The sequence below is a fragment of the Oncorhynchus masou genome, chromosome 11 (assembly GCF_036934945.1).
Source record: "Oncorhynchus masou masou isolate Uvic2021 chromosome 11, UVic_Omas_1.1, whole genome shotgun sequence".
NCBI lineage: Eukaryota > Metazoa > Chordata > Actinopteri > Salmoniformes > Salmonidae > Oncorhynchus > Oncorhynchus masou.
Window position 1 is genome coordinate 10,564,078 of NC_088222.1, and position 15,422 is coordinate 10,579,499.

A 15,422-nucleotide genomic window follows, 5' to 3' on the forward strand; every position below is an offset into this window, starting at 1 on the left:
TACCAACCCATAGGAGACGCCACACCGACCCATACCAACCTAGGCCATAGGAGACGCCACACCGACCCATACCAACCTAGGCCATAGGAGACGCCACACCGACCCATACCAACCTAGGCCATAGGAGACCTCATACCAACCTAGGCCATAGGAGACGCCACACCGACCCATACCAAACCAGGCCATAGGAAACGCCACACCGACCCATACCAACCCAGACCATAGGAGACGCCATACCGACCCATACCAACCTAGGCCATAGGAGACGCCACACCAACCCAGGCCATAGGAGACGCCACACCGACCCATACCAACCCAGGCCATAGGAGACGCCACATCGACCCATACCAACCTAGGCCATAGGAGGCGCCACACCAACCATACCATAGGAGAGGCCACACCGACCCATACCAAACCAGGCCATAGGAGACGCCACACCGACCCATACCAACCCAGACCATAGGAGACGCCACACCGACCCATACCAACCCAGACCATAGGAGACGCCACACCAACTCATACCATAGGAGAGGCCACACCGACCCATACCAACCCAGGCCATAGGAGACGCCACACCGACCCATACCATAGGAGACGTCACACCGACCCACACCATAGGAGACGCCACACCAACCAAGGCCATAGGAGACGCCACACCAACCCATACCATAGGAGACGCCACACCGACCCAGGCCATAGGAGACGCCACACCGACCCACACCATAGGAGACGCCACACAGACCCAGGCCAACCCAGGCCATAGGAGACGCCACACCGACCCAGGCCATAGGAGACGCCACACCGACCAAGGCCATAGGAGACGCCACACAAACCAAGGCCATAGGAGACGCCACACAAACCAAGGCCATAGGAGACGCCACACCAACCAAGGCCATAGGAGACGCCACACCAACCAAGGCCATAGGAGACGCCACACCAACCAAGGCCATAGGAGACGCCACACCAACCCATACCATAGGAGAGGCCACACCGACCCATACCAAATCAGGCCATAGGAGACGCCACACCGACCCATACCAACCCAGGCCATAGGAGACGCCACACCAACCCATACCATAGGAGAGGCCACACCGACCCATACCAACCCAGACCATAGGAGACGCCATACCAACCCAGGCCATAGGAGACGCCATACCGACCCATACCAACCTAGGCCATAGGAGACGCCACACCAACCCAGGCCATAGGAGACGCCACACCAACCCATACCAAACCAGGCCATAGGAGACACCACACCGACCCATACCAACCCAGGCCATAGGAGACGCCACATCGACCCATACCAACCTAGGCCATAGGAGGCGCCACACCAACCATACCATAGGAGACGCCACACCAACCCATACCATAGGAGAGGCCACACCGACCCATACCAAACCAGGCCATAAGAGACGCCACACCGACCCATACCAACCCAGACCATAGGAGACACCACACCAACCCATACCATAGGAGACGCCACACCAACCCATACCATAGGAGACGCCACACCAACCCATACCATAGGAGACGCCACACCAACCCATACCATAGGAGAGGCCACACCAACCCATACCAACCCAGGCCATAGGAGACGCCACACCGACCCATACCATAGGAGACGTCACACCGACCCACACCATAGGAGACGCCACACCAACCAAGGCCATAGGAGACGCCACACCGACCCATACCATAGGAGACGCCACACCGACCCATACCATAGGAGACGCCACACCGACCCAGGCCATAGGAGATGCCACACCGACCCAGGCCATAGGAGATGCCACACCGACCCACACCATAGGAGACGCCACACCGACCCAGGCCATAGGAGAAGCCACACCGACCCAGGCCAACCCAGGCCATAGGAGACGCCACACCGACCCAGGCCAACCCAGGCCATAGGAGACGCCACACCGACCCAGGCCATAGGAGACGCCACACCAACCAAGGCCATAGGAGACGCCACACCAACCAAGGCCATAGGAGACGCCACACCGACCCACACCATAGGAGACGCCACACCAACCTACACCGACCCAGGCCATAGGAGACGCCACACCGACCCAGGCCATAGGAGACGCCACACCGACCCAGGCCATAGGAGACGCCACACCGACCCAGGCCATAGGAGACGCCACACCGACCCAGGCCATAGGAGACGCCACACCGACCCATACCATAGGAGACGCCACACCGACCCACACCGACCCAGGCCATAGGAGACGCCACACCGACCCACACTGACCCAGGCCATAGGAGACGCCACACCGACCCACACCATAGGAGACCCCACACCGACCCAGGCCATAGGAGACCCCACACCGACCCAGGCCAACCCAGGCCATAGGAGACATGCCTCTTTCAAGCAGATCTAAAGATAGCACAAGCACAGCCAGATCTTAAAGAGGCTGTGGGGGTGTTTGTTCCTATTTATTACCTCACCCTCTGCAGGGTTAGAAGACAACCAGCTGCATCGAGTTTTCTGGAGAAATGGAGAGCCTGTGACAATACTTCCCCTCTTGGACGTTACCAAGACGACCCTCCATCTGAACTCCTCCTCCACATTTACTGAACTGGTTGAACAGTGCAGAAGAGAACCTCTGAAAAGTTTTTTTATATATTCTTGTGCCGGTCAGGCGTTTCTTTTACGACTGCTACGTTAGGTTACGTTACTAATTACCTCAACGTAAAGACAATGAAGTGAGTGGGCTGGGCAACAATTGTGTGCGTGTGTTGAACACTAGTTCCCAAAGCCCGTCTACCATTTGTTTTCCTCGGGTTTTCCTAGTGAATGAGACTCCATCTAAGTGTGTAAAAGTTCACATGCCTGTGGTTGTGAAATGAAATAAAAGCCGGTGCAGTGGAGACCAGCAGCAGCTCCTGGCCAGGCTGCCTTGGGGCTACTTGACATTCTCACTTCCCAGAATGTGACCACCCCCTTCCCGCCCAGCCGCAAGGCAGGCATGCATTTTTATTTTATTTATTATTTTACAACGCAATACTTGGAGTCAAAGTATCAATAATATACCAATATGTAACTGAATTGACCCCCCCCCCAATCACTACTAACCGTAAGGCATCACTGGGGCGAAGCTTCCTGACATCCAGGACCCATATACTAGGCGGTGTCAGAGGAAGGCCCAGAAAACCACCCAAGTCATGGACTGTTCTCTCTGCTACCACACGGCAAGGGATACCAGAGTGCCAAGTCTAGGTCCAAAAAGCTCCTTAACAGCTTACACCCCCAAGCCATGAGACTGATGAACAATTAATAAAAAATGGCCACCCAGACTATTACATTGACCCCCCCCTTCGTTTTTACACTGCTGCTACTTTACACTGCTGTTTATTATCTATGCATTGTCACTTTACCTCAACTAACCTGTAGCCCCACACACTGACTTGGTACTGGTACTCCCTATATAACCTCATTACTGTTTTGTCATTTTCCTGTTATTAAAAAAAAAATCAAAATCAAAATCAAAATAATTTATTTAGTAAATATTTTCTTAAGTCTATTTCTTGAACTGCATTGTTGGAAGTAGGCATTTCACAGTAAGCGCATGTGACAAATAAAATTGGATTTGATTTACTGTCTGGTGAGCAATAACAAATATATTTCTATAAATAAACTGTTTTTCATGTGTTTAGAACATTCACAGACTCTCAGATGCCTTTGAAACCATCTGAATTCTTGATTACTCGATTAACTCAAATACAGGCTACTTCTCAAATTGCAGACACCAATACATTGCAAAAACTTTTTGAAATACTTCAAAGCTTGTGTGTAAACTTTAAAATACACTACCATAATGATATGTATACTTCCAATAATCATTACCTGACCATTTCCCAGGCTTATATCCTGTACAGTAGGGGGATCACCATTCTGACTGAAAGAAATCTTGAAGTGAGGCTGCTGCTTGCGGGGTTCTCTCCTGATGTTGAAAGTACAGCCATCTTCAATATCCATACTTTGACCGTCCATCTCTGAAGGGTTTCCTTCAATGCCCTGAGGATCCCCAACATCACCGAATGTCTGGTGGTTCCCACGGGGCAGCCGCTGATGCGAGGAGCTTCTCTCCAGCCGGATCTTGGGGTAACGTACAACACGCCCTCCCTTGGAGCCAGTGAAACCCAGATCGGTGGGCTCACTAGTGGCCACAAGGTTCATATTGTTGGCCTGTCTGGCTTGGTCCTGCTGTCCAAGCTGGAACACAAGCCGCCTTTGAGTGGTGCCAGGTTGGCCCGGGTCAGAGTTCTGCTGCTGGACGGACCAGCGGCAGGGCCCAGCTCCTTGATTGCCAGAGCCATAGCCGATCCTGAACTGCTGGACTTCAGATCCATCTGAGGAGTTCCTTGAGATGTGGAAGCCTCCGATGCTGATTCCCGGTGAGCCTCCATTTCCGTTAGACATAGCTGAGCTGACCTGACCGCTTGAGTTTGAGCCATCTTGGGGTGTGACGCAGAAAACCCTTCGCTTGGGTTGAGCCGGCTCTGTGGGCTGTCGATTCCCATTATGAGGCATGGCAGAACTGTAGCTCACTGAAGCATCTCGGCTGTAGTGAGGTGATGAACTGACCGTAGATGAAGCCTCTCGGCTGTAGTGAGGTGGTGGTGAACTGACCGTAGATGAAGCATCTCGGCTGTAGTGAGGTGATGAACTGACCGTAGATGAAGCCTCTCGGCTGTAGTGAGGTGGTGGTGAACTGACCGTAGATGAAGCGTCTCGGCTGTAGTGAGGTGGTGGTGAACTGACCGTAGATGAAACGTCTCTGCTGTAGTGAGGTGGTGAACTGACCGTAGATGAAGCCTCTCGGCTGTAGTGAGGTGGTGGTGGTAGAGCGTAGTGGTAGTTCCTGTCTGGTTCTGTGTAGGCCGGAGCAGGTCCCGGGGTGTAGCTGGGTGGCGGACATGGCGGTGGCTCTTCAGCTCCAACAGGCCCAGGACCGGAGGACCGTTGGAGGGAGATCTGCATAGAGGAACTCTTTGTGGGCCGTGGCTCGGCAGAAGTCAGCTGGGGTATAAACATGGAGGAGCTTCGTTTGAGTGAGGAGTCTCCAGGACCTCCATGACCAGCCAGGGGGCTCTCAGATACAGGACGAGGCCCAAAGTAGATCCCTCTCTCAGGCCGTTGCCAAGGCACAGAGAAGGCACTCATAGGCAGATCTCTCTCAGGACACCAGGAGAAGGTAGTTGATTCTGGGCTGCTCCAGCGCTGAGGCCGGTGAGGCTGCTGCATGTGGAATGTCATGGCGACATCGTTGCCGTCCTGGGTCTGGGCCTGGGACGGCCCTTCCAGCTCCTCCATTTCTGGAGCTGTGTTGCTGCGGCCAGAGCCAAAGTACAGACGCAGCCGGTGAGACATGTTCACCTCCTGCTCTGTCTCAGTGTCTGATCCAGGCGCCCACTTCTCAACTGGCTGATCCCCTTTCTCCCCTCCCTCCCTCTATCTTTTTTTCTCTCGCTCCCTCCCACAGTGAACAGCAGAGCTGGAGGAAAGAGGAGCAGCGAGTCAGCACAATAACAAGAGAGGCAGTGCCAGGGAAACTCCAAGCTACAAACTCCAGGCAAAAAGGGGGATGAGAGAGACACGAGAGGAAAAGAAAGCGAGAGGTAGAAACAAGACGGAAACAAACAACAACAACAAAAAAAGAGATGAAATCTGCCAAACTGTTAGCACTGGACAGTCTAGCAATAGCGACAGACAGCAGAAATAGCCCAAGTGACAAGCAGCATTCCAGGCATGATTGGATAAGGGCACCCGGCGCTCCTGCCCATGAGGTGAGGGTAGGGTGGCCGTGGTCATGTGACTGCTCTCCACCCTCCACCCCCCGTTTGTGTGAGTGTGTCACCGCCCCCAGCCTAAACGGAGCCAGGGGGGGAAACAGCACCAGACCTGGGTTCAAAAAGTATTTATTTCAGACAAGCAGGCTCAATCAAGTTACCCTCGAAGTATGTGACAGAGAACAAATAACAACTTGAAACCAGGTCTGAATAGCACCCTGTCTCTCAGCTGGTCCTTATCCGTCAGTGGGCCAGGGCCCAGTGGGAGGGGGACACAGAGCTGAGTCAGGCAGCACAGACTTGACAGGGCCATAAATCTATTGTAGTAGTGTTCATCCCAGATCCCACACACTGGGCTCGGGACGACAGGGGCCGAGAAGACAGTTACACAACGCCATCTTACTCGACCCCAGTCCTCCCCTTTCAGAACAAACACAGGGGCCGAGAAGACAGGAACAGTCTCTAAACTCGTCGTCCTCGGCTCCAACACCAGTCCAACTAGAACTCCTTCTCTGAGGTGGCCACCTACCCACCACATCAGGTAGTGTCAGCTAACACACAAAGACACTGAAATACTCTGCCAAGTTACTCAACCCCCAAAATTCCCACCCCACGACCTCCAGATTGACTTAATTTCTGTGTCACTGAAGATATTAAGCAGCTGTGTTCCTTCCCAGTTCACAGTGAAAAAACAGAGCCAAGATGTTAAAGGATTCCTCTGATTCTGCAACTGAAAGAGTTAGCCTGCCTGACAATACACGCACTCAGGGTTCGCCTGCCTGACAATACACGGACTCAGGGTTAGCCTGCCTGACAATACACGTACTCAGGGTTAGCCTGCCTGACAATACACGGACTCAGGGTTAGCCTGCCTGACAATACACATACTCAGGGTTCGCCTGCCTGACAATACACGCACTCAGGGTTAGCCTGCCTGACAATACACGTACTCAGGGTTAGCCTGCCTGACAATACACGTACTCAGGGTTAGCCTGCCTGACAATACACGTACTCAGGGTTAGCCTGCCTGACAATACACGCACTCAGGGTTAGCCTGCCTGACAATACACGTACTCAGGGTTAGCCTGCCTGACAATACACGGACTCAGGGTTAGCCTGCCTGACAATACACGTGCTCATGGTTAAGCCTGCCTGACAATACACGTGCTCATGGTTAAGCCTGCCTGACAATACACGTGCTCATGGTTAAGCCTGCCTGACAATACACGTACTCAGGGTTCGCCTGCCTGGCAATACACGTACTCAGGGTTCGCCTCCACGGCAATACACGTACTCAGGGTTAGCCTCCACGGCAATACACGTACTCAGGGTTAGCCTGCCTGACAATACACGTACTCAGGGTTCGCCTGCACGGCAATACACGTACTCAGGGTTAGCCTGCCTGGCAATACACGTACTCAGGGTTAGCCTGCCTGGCAATACACGTACTCAGGGTTAGCCTGCACGGCAATACACGTACTCAGGGTTAGCCTGCGCGGCAATACACGTACTCAGGGTTAGCCTGCGTGGCAATACACGTACTCAGGGTTCGCCTGCACGGCAATACACGTACTCAGGGTTCGCCTGCGTGGCAATACACGTACTCAGGGTTCGCCTGCGTGACAATACACGTACTCAGGGTTCGCCTGCGTGACAATACACGTACTCAGGGTTCGCCTGCGTGACAATACACGTACTCAGGGTTCGCCTGCGTGACAACACACGTACTCAGGGTTCGCCTGCCTGACAATACACGTACTCAGGGTTAGCCTGCCTGGCAATACACGTACTCAGGGTTCGCCTGCGTGACAACACACGTACTCAGGGTTAGCCTGCCTGACAATACACGTACTCAGGGTTAGCCTGCCTGGCAATACACGTACTCAGGGTTCGCCTGCCTGACGATGCACGTACTCAGGGTTAGCCTGCATGACGATGCACGTACTCAGGGTTAGCCTGCATGACGATGCACGTACACAGTGGTAGCCTGCACGACAATACATGTACACAGTGGTAGCCTGCACAACAATACATGTACACAGTGGTAACCTGCATGACAATGCATGTACACAGTGGTAGCCTGCATGCTGACAGTCAGTGGTTGTGAAACTGCTCTCTGTGTGTTTATCTTTGGAGACAGACGTTTAAAAGACTCATATTACAACAACAACAGATCTAAATACATATGAAACTGATTGAGATCAAATGGTTGGTGAAATCTAGAGAATTATCATTTCACAATTGACAGTGAGAAATGTGAGGGGAGTGTTGACTACAACGATGTACAAGTAGAGGTAAAGAAACACAGAACGTGACTCAGATCTTTAGCTCTGTGGGGAAAGGGATCCAGAGGGGCGGGAGAGGGAGGTTACGGATCCACAGCCTCGGTCACTACTGATAATAAGCAGCTGTCTTCTGTCACGGTCCACAGTGGAAAACAAGCCAAGCTCCTGCCTCTGCTCTGGTGCTGAAAGGCCCAGTGTACAACAGGACTGCAAATGAGGGCAAATGCTGGTTATAAAACCTCCCTCTGTGTGTGTTGTTGATTGGAAAATGTCAGATATGATGACACTGGGTTTGACACTGATTCAACGGTAATGCTTTACGCCATGCAGCCTGCCCATTCTTAGCTCCAAGGGGGCCACCAGTCAGGCTCTCCATGGGCCCTTGGTGTGTTTGGAAACAATCCCCCTCTCACAATCTGGGACATTTTTTTATTTGTGCCCCCTCTTCTCTTTCTGACGCACAAGATATCAGGCTGCTATCATTTTGTGTGTGTGGTGTGGTGTGTGTCAGACACACAGGGGAGGGAGACTACGTGGCTCAGCTGCTGCTGTCATAGCCAGATAGCCACCAGAACAAAGCAGCCACTATGGTTACTGTACATATGCCTCTCAAACCATATCACAAGCTTTGTCCATTCTCTCTCTGGCTGCATGGAATCAGAAGTTCCCCTAATCCACAACCTGACAGCTTCCGGACGACCACACAATCTGTATGACCATCAGCTGCATGTGAAAGACAAGTCAAAAGAACCACAATCTATGTTCCTTTGTGTCAGAGCAACGAGACCCTCTAGGGGGAACATTTAGAGTGGCCATACTCCCTCCTCAGACTTATGAGGGAAGAGACTGGCTGGAGGCTGCCATTACACTCCCTGTCCCTGCAACAGAGAGACTGTCCCAAGACAAGACAGAGAGCAAAGTCAGCACTACAAGCAACCGTCCTTCTCTTTATGTTGCGAGAAGACTGAACACAGGCAGGCAGACAGACAGGCAGACAGGCAGGCAGACAGGCAGACAGGCAGACAGGCAGGCAGGCAGGCAGGCAGGCAGGCAGGCAGACAGGCAGACAGGCAGACAGGCAGACAGGCAGGCAGGCAGGCAGACAGACAGACAGGCAGACAGGCAGACAGGCAGGCAGGCAGACAGACAGGCAGACAGGCAGACAGGCAGACATTTCCCCACGACACCATCAAGTGGTACAAAACATTCCCAGGGAGATGTATTCTCTCTCTCTCTAGTCAACAGGAAACAGATCTGGTCTCTCTCTAGTCAACAGGAAACAGATATTCTCTCTCTCTCTCTAGTCAACAGATCTTGTCTCTCACTAGTCAACAGGAAACAGATCTTGTCTCTCACTAGTCAACAGGAAACAGATATTCTCTCTCTCTCCAGTCAACAGGAAACAGATCTTGTCTCTCTCTAGTCAACAGGAAACAGATCTTGTCTCTCTCTAGTCAACAGGAAACAGATCTTGTCTCTCTCTAGTCAACAGGAAACAGATCAGAGAAACTGGATCAGGCCTTAATTTAACTGCCTTTTAATATTAGTAATCTATGGCAGGTAACATTAGAGGAAGATTTCAATATCATCGTCAAGGAGACAGAGGACACTGTAGTCTACAGGCCTCAAGAATGCAAGACATTTTAGATGGAAAAGAAATCACATTCCCAGCATTTCTTATGTGAAAAGAAATTAAGACTACAAAATGATTACATAATCATTTAGGAGTAACTGCATAGGCAATAAATAGTCTCTTTATAACCAAGTCAGTCCTGGCTGCCAAGTGAGAACAGATAACTATTGTGTCCTGGAGGGGAAAGCCCCATCAAACACACAACACTGGGGCCATAGAGTCTGAAGTTCAGCACTGAAAAGAGCAGGCCTCCATTTAACATATTGGACGTCTCAGAGCAACACATTCTAGGCCCATATTCATGCTGATCTAGGATCAGGTCCCCTTTGTTTATGTAATTGTATTCATGATCTTCTAAAAAGGCTACACTGAGGCAGAAAAGGATGTTTATATGACAGGGAATATATACAAAACCTTGTAGAGAGCCTATCCAACTGACAAATTCTTCGAAAAAAATATAAACTATTGGATCCAAGACTTAAAAAGAACTGATGTTGGCACAAGATGGAAGGAAAGTTGGAGCATAACTAACGAAATTACAGGATCGGTCCTCCCCCCCGTGGGACGGTTTAGCTAACGTAGGCTAATGCGATTAGCATGAGGTTGTAAGTAACAAGAACATTTCCCGGGACATAGACATATCTGATAATGGCAGAAAGCTTAAAGTCTTGTTAATCTAACTGCACTGTCCAATTTACAGTAGCTATTACAGTGAAATAATACCATTGTTTGAGGAAAGTGTACAATTATGAACTTCAAAAGGTATCAATAAACCAATTAGGCACATTTGGGCAGACTTGACAACATTTTGAACAGAAATTAAATGGTTCATTGGATCAGTCTAAAATGTTGCGGGTACACTGTTCCCATCTAGTGGCCAAAATCGAAATGGCACTTAACCTGGAATAATACAGTGACTTTTCTCTTGCATTTCAAAAGATGGAACAATAACAAAAGCAAGCTTTTATCTTTGTATTATCTTTTACCAGGACTAATGTCTTAAATTCTCCTTCATTAATTTAACATTTCTAGTGTTTAATTTCAAATGGTATCAAGAATATGCATATCCTTGCTTCAGCTCCTGAGCTACAGGCAGTTGGATTTGGTTATGTCATTTCAGTATTTTTTTTTTTTTAATTTAAGGGTCTGATCCTTAATAGTAGAGAGTCCATAAAAATGTAAGCTTTTCCAGTATAAACTAATGAATATAATATATTATACAAGAAACAAAATTGACTAATTCTACAGCACAATGGCAGTAATGGCTTAAGTGTAAAACTAATAATGACTCAATAATCCATACTTTCTGGGAATGCTATGAAGTCCAGAGGTTGTGGGCGGAGCTAGAAAGTTGGCTGTCAAAAGTATTACAATGTAAAAGCATTTTTAATCTGTCTGCATATTTCAAGACAGGGTGACTGAGAAAAAACTACTGATAGAATTTAAGGACAAGTGAAAAACAATAATGCCAAGCACTTGGGAAGACAGGGTGACCAGGCACTAGGGATGGAGGTGTGACCAGACACTGGGGATGGAGGTGTGACCAGACACTGGGGATGGAGGTGTGACCAGACACTGGGGATGGAGGTGTGACCAGACACTATAGGGATGGAGGTGTGACCAGACACTAAGGATGGAGGTGTGACCAGACACTAAGGATGGAGGTGTGACCAGACACTAAGGATGGAGGTGTGACTAGGGATGGAGGTGTGACCAGACACTAGGGATGGAGGTGTGACCAGACACTAGGGATGGAGGTGTGACCAGACACTAGGGATGGAGGTGTGACCAGACACTAGGGATGGAGGTGTGACCAGGCACTAGGGATGGAGGTGTGACCAGGCACTAGGGATGGAGGTGTGACCAGGCACTAGGGATGGAGGTGTGACCAGGCACTAGGGATGGAGGTGTGACCAGGCACTAGGGATGGAGGTGTGACCAGGCACTTGGGATGGAGGTGTGACCAGGCACTAGGGATGGAGGTGTGACCAGGCACTAGGGATGGAGGTGTGACCAGGCACTAGGGATGGAGGTGTGACCAGGCACTAGGGATGGAGGTGTGACCAGGCACTAGGGATGGAGGTGTGACCAGGCACTAGGGATGGAGGTGTGACCAGGCACTAGGGATGGAGGTGTGACCAGGCACTAGGGATGGAGGTGTGACCAGGCACTAGGGATGGAGGTGTGACCAGGCACTAGGGATGGAGGTGTGACCAGGCACTAGGGATGGAGGTGTGACCAGGCACTAGGGATGGAGGTGTGACCAGGCACTAGGGATGGAGGTGTGACCAGGCACTATAGGGATGGAGGTGTGACCAGGCACTATAGGGATGGAGGTGTGACCAGGCACTATAGGGATGGAGGTGTGACCAGGCACTATAGGGATGGAGGTGTGACCAGGCACTATAGGGATGGAGGTGTGACCAGGCACTATAGGGATGGAGGTGTGACCAGGCACTATAGGGATGGAGGTGTGACCAGGCACTATAGGGATGGAGGTGTGACCAGGCACTATAGGGATGGAGGTGTGACCAGGCACTATAGGGATGGAGGTGTGACCAGACACTAAGGATGGAGGTGTGACTAGGGATGGAGGTGTGACTAGGGATGGAGGTGTGACCAGGCACTATAGGGATGGAGGTGTGACCAGGCACTATAGGGATGGAGGTGTGACCAGGCACTATAGGGATGGAGGTGTGAGCATGCGGGTCAGGGCAGAGGAGATGAAGTCATTGTTTGTGTGTGTCTAACTTGTTGTTCATATGTATATGTACAAAAAAAAACAAAAAAAAAGGCTAAACAGATCATAGTAGATCAAAATGCTTACTCTGAGATGCCTTATAAATAAGAGCCCTGATCATGTGTTCTCAGGAACAATGTGCCAATTATAGAAATAGAATTTCTATGGTCCCTAAGAACAGGTGTTTTCTCCTAAACACACAGATAATAGCCTACTTATTATGTCATTTGAAGTGGGATTGCAGACAACATTGGACAACAAGAGAATCAGAAATTACCTTCTGTAGACAGAGAAAGAAAGCATTGAATACAACACATTGATTAGATGTTGTTAGTGATAGTTAGAGGATTTGCATGGCAACACACTATCGTCATATTGTTATCAAGAACAATGTACTACTGTCATACAACAAATGCGTGTAGTAAATACAACAGAACATCTGAAAATAAGAATTTCTGTTACGTAGAAAGAGGATATTATTTGGATCAAAAGTACATTTCAAATTGTAAGATCTTTTTCAATTAAATCATTGAACTCTTGAAATATAATCATTATTCAGAATATAATTTCACAAAAATTGAATCTTACCAATCTGTTTTCATCAAACACCTCAAAGAGTAGTCTGTGGTTCAGAGGACAAACCTGTGATGACAGAAGGGACACTTTTAGTGAAGTCCCGTAATAAATGTACACAGTCTAGAAAATAGCTGCTTGCTTCATACACAAAAAAATATTGCATAAAAGCCACACACACACACACAATTAATTAGCATATCTAGCAGGTAGAAAAGAGGGGTCGTTAAAAAAAGGACAATACATAGAGAAAGCTGTGTCTACACTTGACACTTAAATGCAACTTCCACTATCAGGGGCCTCCCGAGTGGTGCAACGGTCTAAGGCAATGCATCACAGTGCTGGCTGACTGCGTCACTACAGATCCGGATTCGATGGCAGGCCGGGAGCAATGCACGCTGACACGATCGCCAAGTGTACAGTGTTTCCTCCGACACATTGGTGCGTCTGGCTTCCGGGTTAAGCGAGCATTGTGTTAAGAAGCAGAGCCGCTTGGCAGGGGTCGTGTTTCGGAGGAAGCATGGATCTCGACCTTCGCCTCTCCCGAGTCCGGACAGGAGTTGCAGTGATGGGACAAAACTAACTACCAATTGGATACCACAAAACTGGGGAGAAAAAGTGAAGAGGAAACAAAAGTAATATATATATATATATATATATATATATATAAAAATAAAAAATAAAATACTTCTATCAGAATACAAATATCGCATTGAAAAGACTTGTCTAGATGCACTGAAGTCACATTGAGGTCAGATTGTGTTCAGATCTGGCTGATCACTTCAGGTGGTGGTCAGGGACGCTTTGTGTGCGGATTTCTCCTCAGTCTGGACACAACCAGGCTACCGAAAGGGAATACAGTGGGTGACGTCAGCAGCACTTCACCCACAAGTCTCCAGAAATGTGTGTTTTGGGAGCAAGAGGCACCTTTATTTATTTTTAGGGGGGGGGGGATATTTTCCTGGGGTGTGAGGAATGATTATGCTGGCTTCATAAATGCTAACCAGCTAGCATATTTGTAAGAAAAAAATTGTTTGGTTAAAGTTATGCTAACCTGTTGGCAATCCTTTTAACTTTGCTGGCTAGTGACAGAGGTTAGCTGGCTAGATAACTACAGTAGTTGCCTAGTTACAGAGGTTAGCTGGCTAGCTAGCTACAGTAGTTGGCTCATGCCATCATCAAGTGGTTGTTGTGTTATCAGATTTAACCCGTTCCACCGTTTGCAGAATCCACACTGGCAATTGACTATAGCGCAGGAAAAGAGAATCTGGACACAATGTGGATACGGTAGGCATTTAAATGTAGGTGTAGAAGCATTATGCGTACAGAAGTCCATGATCAGAAGTCCACGATCAGAAGTCCATGATCAGAAGTCCATGATCAGAACTGCAAAAGCTGCATGAACTGTCAAGGCTAGACACGGCCTTAGAGATAAACTGAAATCGAGGTCTGATATCTTAACTCTGGTTTTGTGTCACAATAGCTTCCGGCTGCCAAACCTCAGCATGCTCTGTTGAGTGAGTCTCCATCTCTAATAGCTAACTGGCTAACATTAGCGCTGCAAGTAAATCGCTCACACTCGGCTGCAGCTGAATGTAATCGCTCACACTAGGCTGCAGCTGAATGGAATCGCTAACACTAGCCCTGAATGTAAATCGCACACACTAGGCTACAGCTGAATGTAAATCGCACACACTAGGCTGCAGCTGAATGTAATCTCTAACACTAGCCCTGAATGTAATCGCTAACACTAGCCCTGAATGTAATCGCTAACACTAGCCCTGAATGTAATCGCTAACACTAGCCCTGAATGTAATCGCACACACTAGGCTGCAGCTGAATGTAATCGCTAACACAAGCCCTGAATGTAATCGCTCACACTAGGCTGCAGCTGAATGTAATCGCTAACCCTAGCCCTGAATGTAATCGCACACACTAGGCTGCAGCTGAATGTAATCGCTAACACTAGCCCTGAATGTAATCGCTCACATTAGGCTGCACCTGAATGTAATCGCTAACACTAGCCCTGAATGTAATCGCACACACTAGGCTGCAGCTGAACGTAAATCGCTAACACTAGCCCTGAATGTAAATCGCGAACACTAGGCTACAGCTGAACGTAAATCAGGCTACCTCTGGCGAGCAAATGGAGGGCTGTGCGGCCCCCGCAAAGAAATGCCACCCCACACCATGACTGACCCACCGCCAAACCGGTCATGCTGGAGGATGTTGCAGGCAGCAGAACGTTCTCCACGGCGTCTCCAGACTGTCACATGTGCTCAGTGTGAACCTGCTTTCATCTGTGAAGAGCACAGGGCGCCAGTGGCGAATTTGCCAATGTTGGTGTTCTCTGGCAAATGCCAAATGTCCTGCATGGTGTTGGGCTGTAAGCACAAAC

General features: G+C 49.4%; 1 protein-coding gene across 11 annotated transcripts in view; it reads right to left on the reverse strand.

Moving 5' to 3' along the window:
- Positions 1-15,422, reverse strand: part of nedd4l (NEDD4 like E3 ubiquitin protein ligase) — a 122,617-nt gene that overhangs the window by 79,818 nt on the left and 27,377 nt on the right. For 8 of the 11 annotated variants that reach the window (XM_064977358.1, XM_064977359.1, XM_064977352.1 and 5 more), the window contains exon 1: positions 3,848-5,423. In XM_064977358.1, coding sequence (XP_064833430.1) covers positions 3,848-5,374 — 1,527 coding nt within the window. In that variant the 5' untranslated portion in view covers positions 5,375-5,423. Of the gene's footprint in view, positions 1-3,847; positions 5,424-13,039; positions 13,094-15,422 lie in introns of those variants that run through there. The other 3 variants (XM_064977361.1, XM_064977357.1, XM_064977356.1) reach the window with 1 other exon arrangement.